General features: G+C 37.8%; 2 protein-coding genes across 2 annotated transcripts in view; one reads left to right on the forward strand and one right to left on the reverse strand.

The window, feature by feature from the left end:
• Positions 1-3588: 3588 nt before the first annotated feature.
• On the reverse strand, positions 3589-18132 carry LOC126821379 (SWI/SNF complex subunit SMARCC2). Its single transcript, XM_050549790.2, has 15 exons — positions 17999-18132; positions 15511-15630; positions 15183-15268; positions 14058-14305; positions 13450-13519; positions 12602-12677; positions 12361-12444; positions 11860-11928; positions 11480-11574; positions 10832-11057; positions 10130-10338; positions 9868-9981; positions 9339-9495; positions 8172-8292; positions 3589-3641 (listed from the first exon to the last, which is right to left on the reverse strand). Exons 1-15 carry the CDS (start codon positions 18113-18115, stop codon positions 3589-3591), a joined length of 1845 nt encoding a protein of 614 aa, XP_050405747.1. The 5' UTR covers positions 18116-18132.
• Positions 18133-19344: 1212 nt separating this feature from the next.
• The window catches only part of LOC126821058 (coatomer subunit zeta-1), a 33004-nt gene continuing 26618 nt past the window's right edge, over positions 19345-25730 (forward strand). Inside the window, exon 1 of the mRNA XM_056101287.1 lies at positions 19345-19393. The gene's annotated coding sequence lies outside the window, so the exon portion shown is untranslated. The remainder of the gene's footprint in view (positions 19394-25730) is intronic.

Raw genomic sequence — 25730 nt, forward strand, 5'->3', positions numbered from 1 at the left:
CCGACACTGCCCTCTCCCTTCCCCCCCCCCCCCCCCGACCCCCACTAAAACAAAAATTGTCTTATGAATATATTATCATGTCTCAAAGCTAAAATGTTTGATTACATCACACCACATCTGTTTTCAGGAATGGCAGGATGAACATCACTTAATAGAAATTTTGTCAATTCAGAGTGTTTCGGACTGTGTCAAGCACCTACTTACATTGCTTACCATTTTATTGCATTCCAAAATTTATTAGCAATGTGAACTCCTCAAATAATGAACTAAATAATACTCAGATAATTCTAGAATTTGATATTGAAGGGTTAGAAATAAGTACACATATGCATTTGCAAATGTATTTCATAAACCTTTAGTAATGTGAAGCTGTCAGTAGTGGTTTGTGATGGAGAGAGTAAGAAATTATTTGTGAAAATATTAGATGAAAAAAGATCCAACCAAGATGTTAGAGAACGCAACAAGACAAGAAAAACAGTGAAGCAACAAAACAATAAGTGAAAAGATAACAACATTCAGACACCATTCTTACCAGGTGGCCCAGCTCTGCCTGAAGCAGGTAGTGGGGTGCACTGGGGTGGCATGCCCTGTCCTGGAGGAGGAGGGTACTGGCCTGGGGCACCCTGTTGAGGGGGATAAGGAGGAAAGGCATGGCCTGAAGCTGGATAGCCTTGTGGAGGCATACCCTGATTTGATGGATATTGATATGGTGGTTGAGCACCTGACATCATATGTTGTGGAGGACCCTGCATGGGAGGATGTTGTTGAGGGCCAGAACCTCCCATCTGAGGATGAGGATGCTGAGGTCCTGGACCAGACATCTGAGGATACTGTGGATGAGGCACCTGACCTGGAGCTCCTGGTGGCATTGGTCCCCCAGAATGGGGCATAGAGTTTGGTGGATAAGGTCCTCCGTGACCAGGCTGTGTTTGAAATCCTTGACCTTGCGATACTGGAGGATAAGATTGCTGAGGTGGTGGTTGAGACGAAGATGTAGGAGGAACTGGTGGGAACTGTTGTGATGGTCCTGACTGGGAGACTGGTGGTAGCTGCTGTGTCTGTCCAGCTGGTTGGAAAGATTGTGTTGTAGGTGGGGGTTGCGGCGTTGATGATCCAGATGGCTGTGGTGGCGGTGCAGGAGAGTTTGATGCTTGAGCTGTTGGACCTTGGGGTGGCATGGGAGAACCATGCATAGGGTAGTTACCCTGACCGACAGTTGCAGCTAGATTGGGATTCTGGGAGGCAGAATTAGGACCAGATGTTCCACCAGGACTAGGTTGTTGAGGACCTGAAAGCATAAACAATATTTATGATCAATTCGGAAACGAGAAGATTTGTAACAGCTGCAATTTTTATAATTGTTAACACTACTGTACACAATTACAACAAAAATTTACCTATGTGAACTTCAATTGTGTAAAATTCAGGAAAAAGGGACAAGATAAGATTCCAGAACTAAAACTGCCAAACATACGCAATGGACCTTTTGTTACACTATGTCTTAATGATAATGTGCTCATACAACTCATCCTGTTCAGTGTGTTAGTTTGTGTAGCCATAGTGGCAACCTATTACCCAAACATCATTCAACAATAAACATACAATTGCTTAAACATACATTATACAAGAGCTAAAGCTGCCTATTGCATGTTTTTATTTAGGCTTCAGATGTTGTAGAAATTATTAATTAGACCTTTATTTACACGACAAGTTTAAAATCAACTCTGTAGACCCATGGATGGCTTGGATACGGTTTGGATTTAAACAGTCTCGTCCATTTAAAATTAAATCAATAAATGGCGGACCAAGCTAAAGTTTACCATTATTCGCTGATGTCACAACCGGAAACTGGTGATGAAAAGCCTGCCAAGCGAGGCTACCATAGCCATTGAGCATGTTACTTGATAATCGAGAATATGTGGGTGGAATTATCGTTTGTCAATCAAACGATCGCCAATTCTCATAGACGGTGAAGACAGAATTGATGCTCATTTCTAGTCCAAACTTCTAACAGTGACAATTCAGTTCAGATAAAGTAATTTGACTGAAATTTTCAACATTTTCTTTTTTTTATCATCTATTTTTGAAATATTATAGCAAGAATGGCCAACTCTTTATAAAACTCTTAACTAATGTATCTTTAACCCTTCCCTAATTATGGAGAAAATTGAGAAAGTTTGAATGTGGAATAACTTCGCAATTTGTGGTCTAAGGGGAGGTAATATGGTCTGAAGGACAATTTACAGAGTTACCTCCCTGTAAAACAAAAAGTTGCATATTCAATTCAAACTCGAATACGACATTAACTTACTAGATCCACCTGTGAATTGTGAAGATTGTTGACGTTGTTCTGTTGCTATCTGCTGCATGGCTATCTGTCTAGCTCGATGTTCAGCTGCTCGTATTTGTTCTAAATGAAATTGTTGTCTTTCTTGTAATAATTGCTGCCGTTGATATTCCAACTGTAGATGAAAAGAGTTTTTTTTATTTTCTACAATTTACAACATAACTTGAAAGTTTGAAAACATAAAAACTTAACACTTTTTTATTTTTTTTTATCATTTTTTAAGTTTGTGGCAGCGGTGACTGTAAATACTATTTTTAATAGATTATAGTATTTTGTATAGTTGGTTACTTTGTTTTTTGAATTCTGATTGTTTTATACTTACTGCTTCCCTTTCTCTATCCATGATGGTTTCTAGCTCTTCAAAATGGCGTAATTTTATCTCTAGCTTCTTCATCTGTGTTTCAACTAATAATGCTACCAGACTCTTAATCTTTCTTTCTTCTACTGCTGCTAGATGCTATAATAAAATAATATTATCATTAATATACACGTATAATACATTCTACAGTAGATATCGCTTGTGTGATATATTTCATAATCTACATCGCTTTACATGAATTTGATTAGTCAGTTGGAAAGGAACTACTTTTTTTTATTTTCAAAGAACTGTTCATTTCTTATTAAAAGTACCTTTTGTTTTATTAAAAATGAACTATTGTTATTCAATTGACCTTGATGGAAACACTGGGTCAATATAAAGGACTTTGCAATGGTTGAATTGCTGTCAAAAAATGATGTATCACTACGCCGTAATGTTCAGTAAAAGTGAAATCTACAGCAAAGAATTATATTTATCTATTTGTGCATGTAAGAAGGGATTGGGTGATAAATAAAATCTCCTACTCGTCTTTTTTGGTATCAAAAAATATCAACACTCGTTGATAAAGTAAAAAAAACTCAGTAGAGCCTCGTTTTTTGTTACTTTATCAACTTGTGTTGATATTTTTTGATATCAAAAAAGACTGGTAGGAGATTCTCTATATGTATAATCTTTAATGTTTTTAATGGACTTAATTGAAGTATGATATGTCTGAGATATTTGTTCCTCCATTCTGGTTGGCCTGAAAAGAACATTAAGGATTTTTTTAAGTCTGGATATAGTTCTCTAGTTCTTTGGATGGATGGATCCCTAACAGTTGAATTTCTCCATCTTATAATTGCACAAAAATCATAGAAACAATTTTCAGGTAGTCCCAAAATGTGTTAAACCCCTTTCTATCCTTCACATCAAATGAAACAATTTATGGACCAACCTTGGCTTTAACAGCAGCTGCTGCTAGTGCTGCTGCTGCAGCTGATGATAAATTACCATCTTTTTCTTTAAATGCTGCTACTTTTTCCTCCTCTTCTTTTGTCTTTTCTTTATCTTCTTTCTCTTTCTCTTCTGTTTCCCCTTCTTTCTCACTCTTCTAGAAAATTTAAAATATAATACAAATTAAAATATTACCTTTTGAAGGTTGAAATCTTGAATAATTGGATTCACTTGTAATCTCATAAATGCCTTTCCAACCCTTACATATTTTCCAGACATGGCAATTTTCATACTGACATTACACCGATACATTCTATTTAAATACTTCAGGTAGACCCAGAGGGTTTCCCAAACATTCAGTCTATAAAAAATGTACACACCTCCTCTGATTTTTCTTTGTCTTCATCCACCTTTTCTTCATCTTTCTTCTCTGCAGTCTTTTCTTTTTCATCAGTTTCCATGGATTCCTCTTTCTGAAAAACATGGAATACTAGGGTATTGTATTTTGATACATTTTAAATTTATGGAAGCAAATGAGATTCAAATCAGATGTCAATTACATTTGGTATTATTTTTGATATAACATGTGTAATAATATGTTATAGTTTTGATATAATAAGTTCTTTGAATCAGTTCAGATCACATAAACTAATTGACAAAAAATTGTTTGTATTGGTCTATAGGGCTTTGTTTAACAGGGAAGTATGGCAAGAATCATACAGGAGTTACTATAATTGGTTCAGGGATATAGTCATTTGACATGACTGGCTGATACAAATAAAGTCTCTTGTTTACTGAACAGATCAGGAGAAAAAAAAGACAGAAATGAAATTGACAGACTTGAAGCTAGTATTAAAAAAGCAGAGGACAGGTTGTTGGGCAATGAAACAGGCAGTCAAAAGGGTTGTGGCACATTTTGTCAGTAATGAAAACATTTACAACACACTAAAATCTGATTACGAGTAACAATCTATTTGGCTTCTAGTTCTGCCCTATACTAATGTTTAGTATACAAAACATTTAATATCAAGGAATGTAACTCTTTTTCATCACAATCGGATATTAATCTTGGCCTCTAGAGTATCCACAAGTGATCATTGGTCATAACTCAGGCAGTAATTATTGGAAATCATTGAAAATCTATAGGCTTCTTTATCTTGAGGCCCTAACACTGTGTAAAAATTTAAAGTCAATCAGATATTAACTTTAACCTCTCAAGCGTCGACAAAATATTTCAAAGTGATCAAGGGCCATATTAACTTTAGCCTCTAGAGGTCCACAAGATATTTCAAAGTGATCAAGGGAAGTAACTCTGGCAGTAATCATCGAAAATCGTTGAAAATCAATAGGATTCTTTATCTTTTGGCCTTAAACACCATGTATAAATTTAAAGTCAAACAGAAATTAACTTTAGCCTCTAGAGCGTCCATGGGCCGGTCAGACAGATGGTGGTGACGACAATTAACAACCACATTTCAAAGTGGGCGTATAAAAACTCTTTACAGACACATTTTCAAATTGTACCTTTTCTTCGTCGTCTTTCTTTTCTTGTTTTACTTCTGTTTTAGTCTCATCAGAAGGCTCTGTTTTAACTTCTTGTTCACCTTCTACCTTTGGTTCAGCTGCAGAAGAAGTTAATTAAAAATAATCTAAAAATCTAAGTATGTAAAAAGGTTCCCAATCAAGGGAATCTACACTATCAATTACTGAAATTGAAAGAACATGTAATGCTCATATATAAATCTATCAAAATTGTATGTTATATTAACTTTGAAACCTGTAACTGTAACATGCTTCGAAATGCTTGAAAGGCACCAATTAGATAAGACTATCACCATCATACAAATTAGAGAAAGGGGTCACACATAAGAAAGATATTTACTGAATAAAAATATCGTTAATACAAGAAAAAATATTGGCTGTGTCTGACTGTAAAAAATTCTGCTCAGTACTCACACCACAAAGACCGCAACAGGACTGACAGAATCTTACACTATCAATCTCAGTGAACATTTCAGAATCAGGAATGCCCTTAACAAGAACACATGAAATGATCGATGTACACAGATCAGAAAATCATCATATTCTAATAAAAAGTATGAAATGTATTAAAAGGGACTTACATTCTTTAACTTCTGGTTCAGTACCAGCAATACCACTCTTCTCTAACGCCGTTTTTATATCTACTTCTTTATTCTCTTTAGCTGCTTCCTGTACCATTTTAGAATGAGCTTCAACTAACGTGGGTGGCACTTCATCCTTCATTTTAGAAAACTCATCTATAGAAAATAAGGCAAAATATCAGAATACAAAATACTTTTTAATAAAGGACAATAATTTCATTACCTTAATAATTATTAGAGCCATCAAAGAGGCAATCACCAGAAAATGCAAGCTCCCAGAAAAGTTTTCTGTTGAGTCATTCTCAATAGGAATTGAAATGAAATGAAATGGGGTTTAACGTCCTACTGTTCTGCTCCTATACTGGCCTAATGAAATTTTGCCCGGGTAGCGGCACTATCGCCTACTCTTATATCGAATTCCAACTGCCAAGGGACCTTTTATGTGCATTCCAATGTATACACGGGACCTCCGTTCTGCACCCCTGACAAGGGGAAACCATGTCGAAAAATCCAGATGAACTTTCTCTGCCAATGCAGGGATCTAACACCTGACCTCCAGGCTAGCGAGCCAGTTTCTTAACCACCTAGCCACTGTGCCTCCCATTCTCAATAGGTATAAAATACTATGGGAATGCTTCTTTACAGAATGGCAGGGGATTCAATATTTTATCAACATAACACTATGAGAAGGACTCTTTTGAGAACATTTTCTTTTAGAATTAGGATTTAAATATAACTTACCTAAGGCTGATCTGGCAGCAGCACTAGCAACTCTGGGATCAACAACTGATGCTAGGAATGCTACTGTGGACATGATAGGATTACCATTCTGTGAGAAAGGTATTGGTTGATATGTCAATGGTCCTGTAAAATTAAGAATTATGTAGAAGATAAATGTATAAAAACTTTATTAAATTATGGCCAGAATGTTAATTTCTTCCTCCAAAATCGGTGAATTCAACAGAACACAATTTTTATGGGAAACTATCACTGGTTTAATTCTAAAAGCATGACATTTCAACAAGTATCCTCTTATCGTAATGAATTTGTTTCTGAAGAACTGTTGTTCCAATTTTAACCATAAATAAGAACATTGTAAATAGTTTTGTAAAGACTTAAATTTGCAACCAATTCAATTTTTATTTCTGCAGGGGTTTGATAATTATAAGTGAGAGAGATATATTTTGGGATGAACATTTCGAGTTTCAAATAAGCAATATTATAACTATTAAAATACAAAATTGAAAATATTGTTTATCGACACCGTAAAATCAGTTAAATATATCATAATTCCATACCAAGATGGCCAAAATCTTCCTCGAGATAAGGATCTTCTATAGGTAGTCGTAAGAAATGTAGAATACATTCATCTTGTGTTCGACTACCAACATGTTCACAGACTTTATTCCAGTCATCTTTATACATCTCTAAAGCTTCTAATAATAATAATGTCTCTTGATCTGTCCATTCTCTACTTCTTAAAGCTGGATTTTTATCCTGTAATATCAACACAAAATTGTACAAATTGTCATTAAATTCAACATTCTTATTAAAGCTCCATGTTCCAGAATAAAGTTAAATACTGAGTTTTGGACCACGCAAAATGTGAATCGGTTTGAGCTAGAAAAATAATCAACTACAACTAAACCGATTAATCGTGACAACCCTACGCAAAATCAAAGAAACATGTATTGAAAACCCTGCCCTTTCTACATAACACATTCTTGATTTACTTACTTAATAAGAGAGACTAACACATGGTACATCCTTATCTCAATAATTTGCATGTGCATTGGGGTCTTGGCAGTGGTAAGATACGTGAGAACCTGGGAAAACCCACGTAAAAGATTGGAATCAACCCACTTGGCAACCCAACCCACTATATGTAAACATCCTTGAACGTTCTCTCTTTAATACAGTCTTTTCCAAATAAAGTTTGTTCAATTAGAAAGAAATGAAATGAAATGGGGTTTAACGTCCTACTGTTGTTCTGCTCCGAATTGGGCTAATGAAGACGGGCATATGCCATACAATGTGCTATGAGGGAAATTTTGCCCGGACAGCAGCACTACGGCCTACTCTTATATCAAGGGATCTTTTACGTGCATGCCAATGTGTGAACGGGACCTCAGTTTTTCGTACCATCCGGACGACTATACAGCTGTCCTTGTCAGGCCCCTCGTCCTGCATCACTGACAAGGGAAAACCAAGCCTGAAAATCTGGATGAACTTTCTCAGCCAATGCAGGGATCGAACACCCGACCTCCAGGATAGCAAGCCAGCGTCTTACCCACTTAGCCAGAAGAACAAGCACTTAATATTAATATACTTTCAGATTTGCCGTCTTACAGTTAATAAATATTGTCATACTTTTGTATTATAGTTAAAACTTATTCGTATTTATCATTTAATAATCATACTGTGAAAATATGAAATAAAATTTTTCTACAAACCTTCATTGCTTTTTTGGCATAAATATCTGTTTTGAGACCAAAACTAGACATATCTTTACTACTGTCCTCTTTATCTTTATTTTTATCGAGATCTACTATCTGTTGAGCTGCTGATGGCTAAAAAAATAAGAGATGATCATAATGTCCATGATAAATGACCAATCAAAACACATTTCTTCCAATTACACAAAGACATCATCTACAAACATTTGAACTGTAGCAATTCTTAATATGTACTCCTCAAAAAAAGTAGGGGATATTCAGAAACAATACAAAACTGCAGAAATGCACTGCTGTTTTTATTAGAGGTGACCAGTGTATGTTAATAACAGGCCAATTGCCTACACATGAACATAAACAGTTCATATGGGCGGCTTATCTGATGACCCCGTTTCACTCCCAAAGAGATACACTTTCAAAAGTGAAAATGGAAGTTTTTGATTTTTGTTTTAATAATGAGTAATTGCTCCACCGATCCTCAGACATTCAGCAATTCGTCGTGGCATGCTCCTAATAAACCGTCCAATCACGATTTGGGGAAATCTGACCCACTCCTCTTGCAGTGCCACGGCCAATTCTTGCAGTGTTGTCGGTTGACGTTGACAGTCGGTGAACACGTCTTCCGATCAAAATAAACGTAACACATTAAAGCAAAGATCTGCTAAACAGTAAATCTTATGCAAAAACCGATAGGAAAGCAAACATGGATAGATAAACCAGCACGCGGCAGTTTTCATCAACCCTTCCTTGAAGTGTCAAATTTGACAATGAGCCCCTCCCACGTGTATGGCACTATTGCGTGTTGCATGCGCAGCTCAGTGATTCTATTGGGGCGATAAGTTCTTCATCTGTGAACATACTCTCAAAGCATGTCAAGTGTCCATGACTATTTATCATATGACAACCTAATGTCCTAGTTTTTTGCATCGACTGGGCTAAGGAAGACAGGTTTTTACCATACATTGTGCTATGAAGGAAACTTTGCCCAGAGAGCCACACTACGGCCTACGATAATATCGAATTCTATCTGTCAAGGGTTCTTTTACGTATACAGGGTTTCATTTTTTTCGTGTCATCCGAACGACTTGACGCTGTCCTTGGTTGCCAGAAAGAAGTACATTTCAATAATTTACTAAGATGTGAGATAATTATTATTTATTTACCTGATTAAGTCTAGGAGGGTTAATAGGTACTAGACCTGATGGTGTATCACCAATAATATGGAAATGAGAAGTAGGAGGTGGTCCCATACATGTAGGTCTTGAATCGGCATCTACTTGATAATTAATCAAACCCCACTGTTCTAACAAAGCATGAACTCTAAAATATAATACAAATTTTAAAGGTAACTTTCATCTACTAAATTGGCACTTTGATTTTAATTGAGAGGGTTTTGCTGAGAGAGAGAGAGAGAGAGAGAGAGAGAGAGAGATTTTTTTTTTAGCAGTGGGAGGAAAACGGAGGACCAAGAGAAAACCCACGAGGCTGGACAGACGACATTACTCCTTGTCACATACAACCGGGGAATTGAAACCCTGCCAGTTGACTCAATGACAAACCTTATGACACAGCGCACGTACCTACCATTCGGCCATCCAACCCCTCGTTTCGCTTAGAAAAAGAAGGGATTCAGAATGAAATGTAAGAGCAAGCTGGACATTTACTGATTGGATGATTTTTATTGTTCCTTACCTCATAATTGCACAGACATCACCAGCCAGATTTCTTCTACATGCTGTACTTGTTAAATATTCTGTTGGATTTAATCTGTAGGTATCTATCATAAAATTACGATATGCCAAAAAACTGAAAATACAAGAAAATATTGTGAAAAAATGTTTTGAAATAGGGATCTGTAGTCATTGGAGGAAACTGGAGGACCTGGAGAAAACAGATATACCGGAGACTGAAACCACGCCACTGGACTTATGACCAAAAGCAATTATTTACTTACATTTCTGGTGATTTTGATTTATTTTTGCCGTTGAAGAATTCTGGTAATGCTCGTTTTTCTATAGCATGTATTGAATTATAATCAAACCAGGCTGAATAACTAGGTATTATTATATGATGGGTTTGTTCTGTCACATTATCATCTTGTTCTTCTTTCTCTTTCTTAGAACCATCATCACTCATTGGAGTAGCTTCCCCTTTCTCGTCTCCCTAGAAATTATTTGGAAACTTTTAACAGAAATAACAGCAGCTACTTAATGAACAGAAAGAGCAAAATAACGATTGAGAGTTTGTCAATACGAGTACTTTACAACTGTTCAGATATAGATATTAACAATTATCGATAAAGTATATTTTCAATTCTTATAAAATGCCCTAAGAATGCTATTTTGTTCCTTCTCGGAATTTCATTACACAATGGGGTTTAACATCAACTCGACACAAACCAGATCATTTAGAGATTAATAAATGGTTCAATTTTATTTTAATAATTCGCTTGCACATAGGCATCTGTAGCAGAGGGAGGAAACAGGACCCAGAGAAAATCCATGAGGTTGGACAGGCGACCCTACTCCTTGTCACGTACAAACGGGGAATTGAAACTACGGCAGTTGACTAATGACAAACTGTATGATACAATGCACACGCACTAACCATTCAGCCATACAACCCCTCTGTCTATTAGATAATATGTACAACTTACCTTGTCACTGGTGTCTTCATCTAAATCCATCAATGTAGCACCTTTAATGGGTTGTAGTTCACTATCTTTCTGACTTCTAGAACCTGTAACTTGTTTAGCAATATGTATTTCCTGTATATTAGGTTCAGGTGATGGCTCATCCATATCTTTTGTTAAATCTTCTTCCTCTTCTTCTTCTCTCATTGACCGTTTCTTAGTGGAACTGGCACCACCTGGAGTTCTAGCACTGGCAACAAGAAAATAGTAATTAATAGTTTTCAAAGAAGGGGGGCAACAAATAAAAATATCTTGATAAAATTCAATTGGGAAGATGATCTGATCCAAAAGGGGATAAATTACCATAAATCAGAAATTATAACTCTAAATCTATGATTTGGATGTAAAGTAATTTTCCCTCCAATGGGCAATTGACAATGTATGCAACATTGAATCCATCTTCTCTTCTTGAATTTCCCACTAGCATCCAAGGAAGTATTTTTGTACAATACAAACATCTAGACACCTTGGTGTAACCCCTGATGACTGAGATATTTCGGGTTAATATTTCAAGCAGGTTCTTGGGAACCTGAACAGTACTTGGAACCTATGACGGTCATGGGGTTTTTCATTTCCCAAACCATAATACACTAATGCAAATTATGTACATACCTTTTTCTTTTCTTTTTTTCAGGAACAGGAGATGGTGATCTTTTTCTTTTACTTTTCTTATCTTTTTTATCTCTTCTTTCAGAGTCTGAATTTAACTAAAATCAAACAAACGATACATATATTAGTATTCTCATAAAATAGATACAAGATTTTATTTAATTTATTCTGCTGGTAGAAATTCACCTTCTTTTTGTTTCAACTTAAGCTTATGGAATCTAGGTCAAATGTATAACACAGTCACTGTGGCTAGTATGGCTGGTCTCGAAGGGAAAGTTAGTTATGATATAAAACATATTTGACAAATTCCTCATCACACAACAGAACAAGGATTTTTCATTAACCAACAGGTTTTTTTATGTATTTGTATATCATATACTTACATCATCTACTGTAAGCTTAAGTCGGTTTGATTTTTTAACTTTGTCTTTTGATTTGCCAGGAACCTCACCCTAAAAGAAAGGCAATTATACTAAATTGTATAACATTTATACAAATAGAACATTTTTCCAGATTAACCAGTATTTAGTAAGATTATGTTTTATTAATTTGGCAACTGAATGGTGTTAAATGTTTTTTTTTGGCACTATACTTTCCTCATTGCATGATAAACATGCAATAAATATATTTTCATTGTAATGTATTCAATGCCAGGGTGGAAGAGACAGCTGAATTTACTAATCAAGGCATGTATCAAGTTAAACATGGGACTTTTTTTTCTGTCATATCCCAACTTTCAGACACACTTTCTCTGTTTTACAAACAAGATTTCATTGTCAATGTAGTGGGCGTCACCACCTACAAGTATAAACTGGGCTTCACCCACATTCCAACAAAAAGATATAGAGATCAAAGTAGAATAGTTTTAAAAAACAAATACTTACATTAAATTCATCTTCGGCCAAGTAATCTTCTTCATTCATCCATTCATTAAATTCTTCTAAATCTAATAACCATCGAGCGGTTACCTGTAATACAAAATTAATAACATTATACTTAAAAAATAATACAAATACTTGTAGAAAGTTCAAGAATATAGAGAGAAGAAGCAAATTTGTATGTACATTTGTGTATTACACATGTAATATAAAAATGTAGCGTTACATGTAATTAGTGTCTACTTACCTCCCATGGACCTTGATGTGAACTTGGTGTTTCTGGGTCATAATCTATAGGTGGATCACTCACCCACATATCATAACTGTAAACAAAATGGAAATTAATTTATTCCTGAATTACTACAAACTTTAACATATATAAGACAAGAAACTACAAGCTTCAGATGCTAGTAGTTTATAAAGGCTTCATCAGCCTGTGTCCATTGTGTCTGTCACGAGGCATGAGACGATCACATGAAAACTATTATGATTTAAAACGACACGATTATAATTTTTCTAGGACTGCAGGTATGATGTTGTTCGGCTTTTTAGCTATTCACTATAGTCCATTATAGTTTGTTCCAATAAAGAATGTAAACTGAACCAAAAAAATTACGCTGATATTTATTTACAAACAGAAAACAACTCTTATTTTTATTTCAGACCAAAAGATTCAACAGCCGTTCCCATGTGCGTTGCTATGATTCTTTTGATGTTATCTTGACCAATGGCAATAGAGGAGTATAATAGAGAGAGAGGTAGAGGGAAATGGGGTTTAACGACGACTCAACACAAACTAGGTCATTTTGGGACTAACATATGGTTCAATTTTATTTCAATAATTTGCTTGCGCGTAGGGGTCTTTAGCAGTGGGAGGAAACCGGAGAAAACCAACAAGGTTGGACAGACGACCCTACTCCTTGTCACGCACAACCGGGGAATCGAAACCACGATCCACTGACTCAATGTCAGACCTTATGATACAACACGTACGTGCTAACCATTTGGCCACTAAATAATGTACCAAACACTGGTTGTTTTTAATAAATATTCTCAAAAAGGTATTGACTGATATCAATTCTAAGAACAACTCACCTGTCAGGTGTGTACCACCAATGTACCATTGTATATTTATCTCGTTTTAATATAGGTCGGAAAAAGTCTTCTGCAATGAAGAAAATTAATTTGTGAAAATGTGTACAAAGCTATAAGTCTAAACATGCTATTTTTAAACAATCAAAACATCTAAATTAAAATACCCAAACTCAAGGCCCATGATTGACATGATTAGTTAAAATTAATCATCCTGGCTATAAATAATCTAATAGTTAATCTCTCTATATAGTATTGGACACATATAAGATAAAAACATATATGTGCATGTGTGATTTACAATGTACTGATTGGTCACTGGTTTGCTCACAAGTTAATGGCATCTTGTGAAGATAATACAGTCCTAAATTTTAATGAGAAATAATCTCTTCTACATATGGGGTTTACCATTCCACCTGCATACAGCCCAAAGCCCAAATACCAATTTGTCCTACATCACTGACAAGGGGAAACCACTCTGGAAAATCGTGATGAAGTTTCTCGGCCAACACGGGGATCGAACACTGGATCTCCTGGTTAGCAAGCCAATGTCTTACTCACTGAACCACGGCAGCTCCCGGAATTAAAACAGGTGGATACTGTTGACTTACCATCTGGAGGAGATTGTGATGGTAGTGTGTACACTATGTGAGTAGCATTATCAGCACTATCAGCTAGAGTTCCTTGATGTCGTTTGATGATGTCTTTCAATTTGGGGACAAGGATTCTGTCGACATCAGAACGAATATGGATGGCAGGCAAAGTCAAACATTTATTATGAATCAAAGCTTTTTCAATGTTCATAAACATTTCTACATTTCTGTCCATTCTAGATGGAGATTGAAGATCAAATCTTCTCCTGAAGAAAAAGATATTTTTTTTCTAATTACATTCCAACAAATACATCATTAAATAATGCTCTAACATAAAATCTTTTAATAAGTAAAATCTATTAACACTCTTTAATGGTTTTTGTTGACATAAAGATTCATGAAATGAAATGGGGTTTAACGTAATACTGTTCTGCTCCAAACGGGGCTAATGAAGACGGGCATACGCCATACAGTGTGCTATGAGGGAAATTTCGCCCGGACAGCGGCACTACGGCCTACTCTTATATCAAATTCAAAATGTCAAGGGATCTTTTACGTGCACGCCAATGTGTACACGGGACATCGGTTTTTCGTCCCATCCGAACGACTTGACAGCTGTCCTTGTCAGGCCCTCCGTCCTGCATCACTGACAAGGGGGAACCACACCGGAAACTCTGGATGAACTTTCTTGGCCAATGCAGGGATCGAACACCCGACCTCCAGGCTACATAAAGATTCACTGCCAAACTAAAGCTTTAGAATAAGATTTAATGTAAGTGTGATACAGAAATATTTTGAGACAAACACATCATTCCATTTTGATTCGTAGGGTTTAAAACAAACATTGTAACGACGCCACAGAATCCAGAATCGGTGGAAGCAGACATTATATAAAGCCATTTCACATACACGCAAAATCCAACTCTAAAAAGAAGTGATGTATAATTCCCAATTTCAACTAATTGCCAATTCCCACCAGATACTAATTCTGGCAATGGTTGGCCATGCTAAAATATTCTCAAGTTTCTTTTGACGACAGATCTAGTCGATTAACCACCTGAAAACTTTACTGAAACTTGTGATAGCGAAATTAATTAAAACAAAAAATTCTAGTTAACAGAGCAAAAGATTTAAGAATCTTACCATCCCTGGTCACTTTTAAATTTAAACACTGCAAGAAATATATTACACAGGCCACCATTCGGTTTGAAGTCCATAAAACATTTCATCTAAAAAAATACAATAAAAATAATTATATTTCCCAATACTGGTGCACTAATATTTTCAAAGTGTATGGTCAATATTTTCTTTTCTTATGAATTCAGTTTGTTTTTGCTGTTATATATTTAAAAAGCAATATATTTTGCATCTATTGATCACACCGAGATAAAAATGAATACTATCAAGTTCTGTACCAATCACCATAGATATGTACTTTATTTTAGAAAAAAGATTTAAAAATTATTCATACAGGTAATTTTGTAAGTGGTGGGTTGGCATTTTGTTTGCCAAAAGTTTCTTCTTGAAACTGTAAAAGTTGTACTGTTAGGCTGGCTAAACCTTTGTTGGTGGGTGGATCGGCTTGAGTGTACTGAAAAATATAAACGAACATTTATGGTTAATTCCTTAAAAATCATCAAACTAGCTTTCAGGAAAAAAGTATCTCTGGAGCAATACAAACTATCTGACATACTGTTACACTTTTTAAGAAAATAGAGACAAAGGCCTACATATTTCTCCCACAAAGTGCACATTATCTTTTTTCAGCATTCCATGTATGTGCACATAAGATGTCTATTATTACTTTGATGCACCTAAAAATGTGCCTTCAAACTTACTCTTTTGGATATTATTATCTGAAGAAGTTGAAAAATATATAAGTTTACCATCCATGTAGTTTTGTTAGTCACTCAATTTGTGAGTTATCGGTATGTAAACAAAGCAAGTTGAGAAACCTTTCCTTTAGAACCTTACAGACTATGTTTTATGTTTTGAAATTGATTTTTAACTTGCATATTTAAATTCCACAGTGTGAAATATCTTTAATGGAAATTTCAAGTTGCATTGTGTTGTTGGTTACTTTCAAGAAATAACAGCCTATAGCTTCTCTTATGAAAACATGTCCCGACAAATTTTTCATTTTATCATGGTATGGTAACAGCAGACACGCTGAACATTAAGAAACTGCAGAGACACCATTGATTTCATTTGATATCTTGTTTATAATAAATGAATTGATGAACCAGTGTTACATCCATGAATTGAATACCTGACAACTCATCCCAAAGACAACTCATCCCAATATAAGACAACTCATCCCAACATAAGACAACTCCTCCCAACATAAGACAACTCCTCCCAAGAAGAAGTCGCATGTATGGTTCTAAGAAGGAATTGAAATGTGTATGCTATGATAAGTACTGTATACAGAGCATCCTATACTTAAAACAACAATATCAATTTGATTAAAACAACAATATCAATTTTATTAAGATAACACATTTTCATAACAAAATCAGATTGATCTGAGTCGTCTTCAAAGAAAGCAATTGTATTAAAAGAAATATAACTTAACACTTATATTTGTTGGGATAAGTTGTCTTGTATCTCGACCCATGTTTTAAAGTTGGGATGAGTTGTCTTTTATCTTGGGATGAGTTGCTGTATATTGGAATGAGTTGTCTTTGGGATGAGTTGTCTGTATACCCATAAATTACATTTCCATTATCATTTTGATTGATAATACATAGGAATTGAAAACCATAACAAAAAAAATCAATTGAAGCAGTCAAAATTTGCTCTATTAAAAGTTGAAATCGCTGTGGCGAATGTTCACATTATAAAGTCAAATGATTAGAGTAACAGAGCAGACACTGACCATGTGCATAACATGGAGTAGATTCTATTAGACTATAAACATCTATCAACTATTACAGCCATAAAAAATCTATTGTTAACGATTCTGAATGAACAGTAATTAGGTATGGCAACAAAAAATTCAACTATCCCGTATGGCTTTAATTCTGTTATTTCTGGATAGGGCTGTCAAACAGCTTTACAATGACGCCAAAATGAGTTTGAGAGGCCCTATAATTATGGAGTTATGCCAAATTAATTATCGCTAATTAACGCCCTTTTTGTCTGAAGAACAAAGAAGGAAAAGTGAGACCATCACATGCAGTCACTAGCGGTATAATTTCACTAACTTTCTTACATGGTGGTCAAGGAGATTTTCTAATCTATATATTTTTAACCCTATGCTATTCTGGTATCCGTCCCAAAAATCGTGTTGTTTTCTGCTTTCATTTTCATGTTTAGATTTCTCTGCACACGGAGCAGCTAGAGTAAAAATTCGAAAACGAGGCGAAAAGCTGCCTTTTATTTACGTACCAATCAACAATACGACGAGGAAGAAAAGCCGATACGCAAATTGCACTGGCGTATCTGAAGCGTGACTCGCGACAACGAAATTACGTCAGCAGTTCACTGCTTCACTGGCGTACCTACAGTAATATTATTTTTTAATTTGTTTATCATTAACTACAGACATACGGTTAGGAGCAGCATCTTTTGGTTTAGTACAATTAATATTTCCGAAGCTCCTTCGTTGGGCACAAATTGAATACCATAACTAAGAGTAACTAGCTGAAAACTTGTTAAAATACAACGTGAACATGACCGTTTATTTAGTGACTATTTATGTGACAAACTAAGTTAGGGTTTGTAATATATATATATATATATATAATTATTGCGGTATAATTGTCGAAATATTTTTAGATATTTGGAGATATTTATTTATGGTGGCGCTGCCTAATTGGCTAATTAAGTAAGAAGATCGAGACAACTGTAGAAATTTAATGAGAAGAACAAAGAAGTCGGAGGCCCGGACTCTGTTGTACAGAAATGGGACATGAAATAACAACAATTTGGGAGATTTCTTTTGCATCAATGTATACCTTTCTCCCGTTTTTGTGCAGCCATGTTCTAACGGAGTCAAACTGAGCAATTGTTTCCACTGATTCAAAGAATTTGTTATTAGGACTCCCATCTTTCTTCTTTTGCAACGACGCCATTTTACCCTCCGTGCCGGTGAATCTCCGCAGCAAATATATCAAGAAAAATATTTTGGATAAAATGTAGTGATTATGATTTGTGTTATAGCTAAAACATTGAAAAAAAGACTAAATAACGTCTTGTCGTTTAATAAGTCGTTGTATGTAGAAAATTTAATGTCTTTTGAAAATCAAATATTTATAAATCATAATGCGGAGATGAAATTATTTTCACTTCCGTGTCAGACTTCAAGGTCAAGGACCAATTTTATTTAGTCTTTGTTACCAGGTCGCTTAAAATATTATTAATATACAACACTCGCCACACTTGGTATGTTATACCACTAGTGGACGTTAAAAACCAAATGTTGCACGAAAACTGGAAAGATACCGAATCGCAAGCATTCAATTACCTTCTCATCCTTCTTTACACATGTAATTTTATTCAACTTTGTAAAAGTCTAATTTCATGTTTTTAAGTGACGAAACTACATTAAAGTACATTACTGCTACATTTCCTGTTTGAAATATCCAGTAATTCAGAACGATGCTAAGGATTAAAATAATGACCAAAACTTCTCGATGGAATGTTTTTTTGTTTTTTTGTTTTTTTTTTAAAATAATAATACCCCCCTCCCCCCCCAAAAAAAACCCAACAAAACAAAACGGGAAATTCTGATCTTTTCATTTAGTCTATATAGTGTTAACAATTGGATGATTAAAAAGAGATAGTTTATTTTGACTTTTTACCACTACCCACTGAAAATCACGCAGAACTTGGTCGGTCATCAGCAGCGACGAGCCAGCACCTTACGCACTGATCCACTTTGACTCCCCATATTATGAATGATTTATAAGGACAGCTGCCATTTCTAAATTTCATATGCATCATTAAAACTACCCTGATAATAATTTTCAAAGAGATTTTAACAATATTAAAATCATAATCAAACAATTTATTGAAATATGGTTGTTTAGAATCGTTGTGGCTTGCATCACTAAGCGCGAGGAAGATCATTTTTTTAAAGACTGGATAGCTTAGTCTATGTTTAACCTAGTGTTCAAATTTTGGAGCAATATTTACATGTCACATAAAGGAAATGTTTTAATTTGATAAAATTTTAATGTTATAAGCCATTATAGATCAGTTCAACGGACTGGAATAACATGAGAGATGTTATTAGAATTCTACATATTTTTTTCTTTTACATATATCTGGCCTATTTTAATATTCGTTTCGTATGTTTAGTTTCATAAGGATATTTGGTAGTCCTGATTGTCACATATACATCTGGACCATCAAGACTGAGTCGACCCTTAGTCCAAAACAAATAGTCAGTCGAATAAACCGGTCGATGGCTTATTAAAATTTTGGAATCGTTTGTAATCTGTATAAGTTAAAGAAAAAACGCACTAATTCCAATATCTTTTATCATTGTTTTTGTTTATTTTTTACGTCCCCTCATGTTCAAATTTGATTGTTCAAATTAAAACTTTAAGGTGTTATCTTAGTTATTGCCACCGCGGCTTAATAAAGTCATGCTTGACTTTTTCCCTCATCCCCATATGCCCCCATCTTTTAAGTGCACGCCAATGTGTACACGGGACCTCGGTTTTTCGTCCCATCCGAACGACTAGACATCTGTCCTTGTCCACCTCCAAAAGAATAGAGTCCCTATATATGATATGTTGGGTTAGGGGGGCGATGGGGATGAGGTATTTGACATTATCATGTGGCCTCGTCCAGTCGATAAAATCAGTCAGTTAGTTCAGTCGAATAATCCAGTCGAATAAACCAGTCGAATAATTCAGTCGAAAAGTTCAGTCGAATAAACCAGTCGAATAGTTCAGTCGAATAATTCAGTCGAATAAACAAGTCGCTCAATATTAAGCAGCGGTGGCAGTGGGCTAAGATGATATGGTAGCAAATCATGCTCTTAGACATAGCTGAAGGAGCCGGGGCATGGGGTAGAGACCGGGGGGCTTCCCAACTAGTTTCAAGAAATGAAAAGAAATGAAATGGGGTTTTAACGTCCTACTGTTCTGCTTGGAACTGGGCTAATGAAGACGGGCATACGCCATACACTGTGCGATGAGGGAAATTTTGCCCGGACAGCGGCACTACGGCCTACTCTTATATCGAATTCCATCTGTCAAAGGGATCTTTTACGACCACGTCAATGTGGACACGGGACCTCGGTTTTTCGTCCCATCCGAACGACTAGACAGCTGTCCTTGTCCGCCTCGAAAAGAATAGAGTCCCTATATATGATATGAACGAAGAAAGGGGATGGGGTGGGGCGGGGGTGGGGGGATGAGGTATTTGACATTTTCATGTGGCCTCGTCCAGTCGATAAAACCAGTCAGTTAGTTCAGTCGAATAATCCAGTCGAATAAACCAGTCGAATAATTCAGTCGAAAAGTTCAGTCGAATAAACCAGTCGAATAGTTCAGTCGAATAATCCAGTCGAATAATTCAGTCGAATAAACAAGTCGCTCAATATTAAGCAGCGGTGGCAGCGGGCTAAGATAATATAGTAGCAAATCATGCTCGTAGCCATAGCTGAAGGAGCCGGGGGCATGGGGTAGGGACCGGGGGGCTTCCCAACTAGTTTCAAGAAATGAAAAGAAATGAAATGGGGTTTAACGTCCTTCTGTTCTGCTTGGAACTGGGCTAATGAAGACGGGCAGACGCCATACACTGTGCGATGAGGGAAATTTTGCCCGGACAGCGGCACTACGGCCTACTCTTATATCGAATCCCATCTGTCAAAGGGATCTTTTACGTCCACTCCAATGTATACACGGGACCACGGTTTTTCGTCCCATCCGAACGACTAGACAGCTGTCCTTGTCCGCCTCGAAAAGAATAGAGTCCCTATATATGATATGAACGAAGAAAGGGGATGGGGTGGGGCGGGGGGGGGGGGATGAGGTATTTGACATTTTCATGTGGCCTCGTCCAGTCGATAAAATCAGTCAGTTAGTTCAGTCGAATAATCCAGTCGAATAAACCAGTCGAATAATTCAGTCGAAAAGTTCAGTCGAATACTTCAGTCGAATAGTTCAGTCGAATACTTCAGTCGAATAGTTCAGTCGAATAAACAAGTCGCTCAATATTAAGCAGCGGTGGCAGCGGGCTAAGATGATATGATAGCAAATCATGCTCTTAGACATAGCTGAAGGAGCCGGGGCATGGGGTAGAGACCGGGGGGCTTCCCAACTAGTTTCAAGAAATGAAAAGAAATGAAATGGGGTTTTAACGTCCTACTGTTCTGCTTGGAACTGGGCTAATGAAGACGGGCAGACGCCATACACTGTGCGATGGGGGAAATTTTGCCCGGACAGCGGCACTACGGCGTACTCTTATATCGAATTCCATCTGTCAAGGGATCTTTTACGTCCACGCCAATGTGCACACGGGACCTCGGTTTTTCGTCCCATCCGAACGACTAGACAGCTGTCCTTGTCCGCCTCGAAAAGAATAGAGTCCCTATATATGATATGAACGAAGAAAGGGGATGGGGTGGGGCGGGGTTGGGGGGGATGAGGTATTTGACATTGTCATGTGGCCTCGTCCAGTCGATAAAATCAGTCAGTTAGTTCAGTCGAATAATCCAGTCGAATAAACCAGTCGAATAATTCAGTCGAAAAGTTCAGTCGAATAAACCAGTCGAATAGTTCAGTCGAATAATTCAGTCGAATAATCCAGTCGAATAATTCAGTCGCTCAATATTAAGCAGCGGTGGCAGCGGGCTAAGATAATATAGTAGCAAATCATGCTCGTAGCCATAGCTGAAGGAGCCGGGGGCATGGGGTAGGGACCGGGGGGCTTCCCAACTAGTTTCAAGAAATGAAAAGAAATGAAATGGGGTTTAACGTCCTTCTGTTCTGCTTGGAACTGGGCTAATGAAGACGGGCAGACGCCATACACTGTGCGATGAGGGAAATTTTGCCCGGACAGCGGCACTACGGCCTACTCTTATATCGAATTCCATCTGTCAAAGGGATCTTTTACGTCCACTCCAATGTAGACACGGGACCTCGGTTTTTCGTCCCATCCGAAAGACTAGACAGCTGTCCTTGTCCGCCTCGAAAAGAATAGAGTCCCTATATATGATATGAACGAAGAAAGGGGATGGGGTGGGGCGGGGGGGGGGGGGGTGAGGTATTTGACATTTTCATGTGGCATCGTCCAGTCGATAAAACCAGTCAGTTAGTTCAGTCGAATAATCCAGTCGAATAAACCAGTCGAATAATTCAGTCGAAAAGTTCAGTCGAATAAACCAGTCGAATAGTTCAGTCGAATAATTCAGTCGAATAATCCAGTCGAATAATTCAGTCGAATAAACAAGTCGCTCAATATTAAGCAGCGGTGGCAGCGGGCTAAGATAATATAGTAGCAAATCATGCTCGTAGCCATAGCTGAAGGAGCCGGGGGCATGGGGTAGGGACCGGGGGGCTTCCCAACTAGTTTCAAGAAATGAAAAGAAATGAAATGGGGTTTAACGTCCTTCTGTTCTGCTTGGAACTGGGCTAATGAAGACGGGCAGACGCCATACACTGTGCGATGAGGGAAATTTTGCCCGGACAGCGGCACTACGGCCTACTCTTATATCGAATTCCATCTGTCAAAGGGATCTTTTACGTCCACTCCAATGTATACACGGGACCTCGGTTTTTCGTCCCATCCGAAAGACTAGACAGCTGTCCTTGTCCGCCTCGAAAAGAATAGAGTCCCTATATATGATATGGACGAAGAAAGGGGATGGGGTGGGGCGGGGGGGGGGATGAGGTATTTGACATTTTCATGTGGCCTCGTCCAGTCGATAAAATCAGTCAGTTAGTTCAGTCGAATAATCCAGTCGAATAAACCAGTCGAATAATTCAGTCGAAAAGTTCAGTCGAATACTTCAGTCGAATAGTTCAGTCGAATACTTCAGTCGAATAGTTCAGTCGAATAATTCAGTCGAATAAACAAGTCGCTCAATATTAAGCAGCGGTGGCAGCAGGCTAAGATGATATGATAGCAAATCATGCTCTTAGACATAGCTAATGAAGACGGGCAGACGCCATACACTGTGCGATGGGGGAAATTTTGCCCGGACAGCGGCACTACGGCATACTCTTATATCGAATTCCATCTGTCAAGGGATCTTTTACGTCCACGCCAATGTGCACACGGGACCTCGGTTTTTCGTCCCATCCGAACGACTAGACAGCTGTCCTTGTCCGCCTCGAAAAGAATAGAGTCCCTATATATGATATGAACGAAGAAAGGGGATGGGGTGGGGCGGGGTTGGGGGGGATGAGGTATTTGACATTGTCATGTGGCCTCGTCCAGTCGATAAAATCAGTCAGTTAGTTCAGTCGAATAATCCAGTCGAATAAACCAGTCGAATAATTCAGTCGAAAAGTTCAGTCGAATAAACCAGTCGAATAGTTCAGTCGAATAATTCAGTCGAATAATCCAGTCGAATAATTCAGTCGCTCAATATTAAGCAGCGGTGGCAGCGGGCTAAGATAATATAGTAGCAAATCATGCTCGTAGCCATAGCTGAAGGAGCCGGGGGCATGGGGTAGGGACCGGGGGGCTTTCCAACTAGTTTCAAGAAATGAAATGGGGTTTAACGTCCTTCTGTTCTGCTTGGAACTGGGCTAATGAAGACGGGCAGACGCCATACACTGTGCGATGAGGGAAATTTTGCCCGGACAGCGGCACTACGGCCTACTCTTATATCGAATTCCATCTGTCAAAGGGATCTTTTACGTCCACTCCAATGTAGACACGGGACCTCGGTTTTTCGTCCCATCCGAAAGACTAGACAGCTGTCCTTGTCCGCCTCGAAAAGAATAGAGTCCCTATATATGATATGAACGAAGAAAGGGGATGGGGTGGGGCGGGGGGGATGAGGTATTTGACATTTTCATGTGGCATCGTCCAGTCGATAAAATCAGTCAGTTAGTTCAGTCGAATAATCCAGTCGAATAAACCAGTCGAATAATTCAGTCGAAAAGTTCAGTCGAATAAACCAGTCGAATACTTCAGTCGAATAATTCAGTCGAATAAACAAGTCGCTCAATATTAAGCAGCGGGCTAAGATAATATGGTAGCAAATCATGCTCGTAGACATAGCTGAAGGAGCCGGGGCATGGGGTAGGGACCGGGGGGCTTTCCAACTAGTTTCAAGAAATGAAAAGAAATGAAATGGGGTTTAACGTCCTTCTGTTCTGCTTGGAACTGGGCTAATGAAGACGGGCAGACGCCATACACTGTGCGATGAGGGAAATTTTGCCCGGACAGCGGCACTACGGCCTACTCTTATATCGAATTCCATCTGTCAAAGGGATCTTTTACGTCCACTCCAATGTAGACACGGGACCTCGGTTTTTCGTCCCATCCGAAAGACTAGACAGCTGTCCTTGTCCGCCTCGAAAAGAATAGAGTCCCTATATATGATATGAACGAAGAAAGGGGATGGGGTGGGGCGGGGGGGATGAGGTATTTGACATTTTCATGTGGCCTCGTCCAGTCGATAAAATCAGTCAGTTAGTTCAGTCGAATAATCCAGTCGAATAAACCAGTCGAATAATTCAGTCGAAAAGTTCAGTCGAATAAACCAGTCGAATAGTTCAGTCGAATAAACAAGTCGCTCAATATTAAGCAGCGGTGGCAGCGGGCTAAAATAATTAGTAGCAAATCATGCTCGTAGCCATACCCGAAGGAGCCGGGGGCACGGGGTAGGGACCGGGGGGCTTCCAAACTAGTTTCAAGAAATGAAAAGAAATAAAATGGGGGTTTAACGTCCTTCTGTTCTGCTTGGAACTGGGCTAATGAAGACGGACATACGACATACGAGGTCTCGTGTATACATTGGCGTGGACGTAAAAGATCCCTTGACAGATGGAATTCGATATAAGAGTAGGCCGTAGTGCCACTGTCCGGGCAAAATTTCCCTCATAGCACAGTGTATGGCGTATTCCCGTCTTCATTAGCCCAGTTCCAAGCAGAACAGTAGGACGTTAAACCCCATTTCATTTCTTGAAACTAGTTGGGAAGCCCCCCGGCCCCTACCCCATGCCCCCGGCTCCTTCATCTATGGCTATGAGCATGATTTGCTACTACATTATCTTAGTCCGCTGCCACCGCTGCTTAATATTAAGCGACTTGTTTATTCGACTGGATTATTCGACTGAACTATTTGACTGAATTATTCGACTGGACGAGGCCACATGAAAAAGTAAAATACCTCATCCCCACGTATCCCCATCGCATCACCTTTCTATCATATATAGGGACTCTATTTTTTTCGAGGTGGGGGTGGGGGGGCGGGGGAATATTAGTATCTACTTAAGTACATGTATCACTTAAGACTGGTGAAGACCTCTCCCACCCCTCCTCCCGATCCCCTGGCTCCTACGGTTATGGCTTAAGCATCGCTTAAATACCTATATTATCAAACTACTTTTGCCAAAAAAATTGGGCTTGAAACTAGTTTGAAAGCCCCCCACCCCCCAGCTACTACCCTATGACCCCATATTGGATTAGTGTTAACGACACTCACGTATCTGACTTGTTTTATCGACTTGCATGAGGATACAAGAAGAAGTCTCATCAAATAACTCAATCGTATAA

The sequence above is a fragment of the Patella vulgata genome, chromosome 5 (genome assembly GCF_932274485.2).
Source record: "Patella vulgata chromosome 5, xgPatVulg1.2, whole genome shotgun sequence".
Classification (NCBI taxonomy): domain Eukaryota; kingdom Metazoa; phylum Mollusca; class Gastropoda; family Patellidae; genus Patella; species Patella vulgata.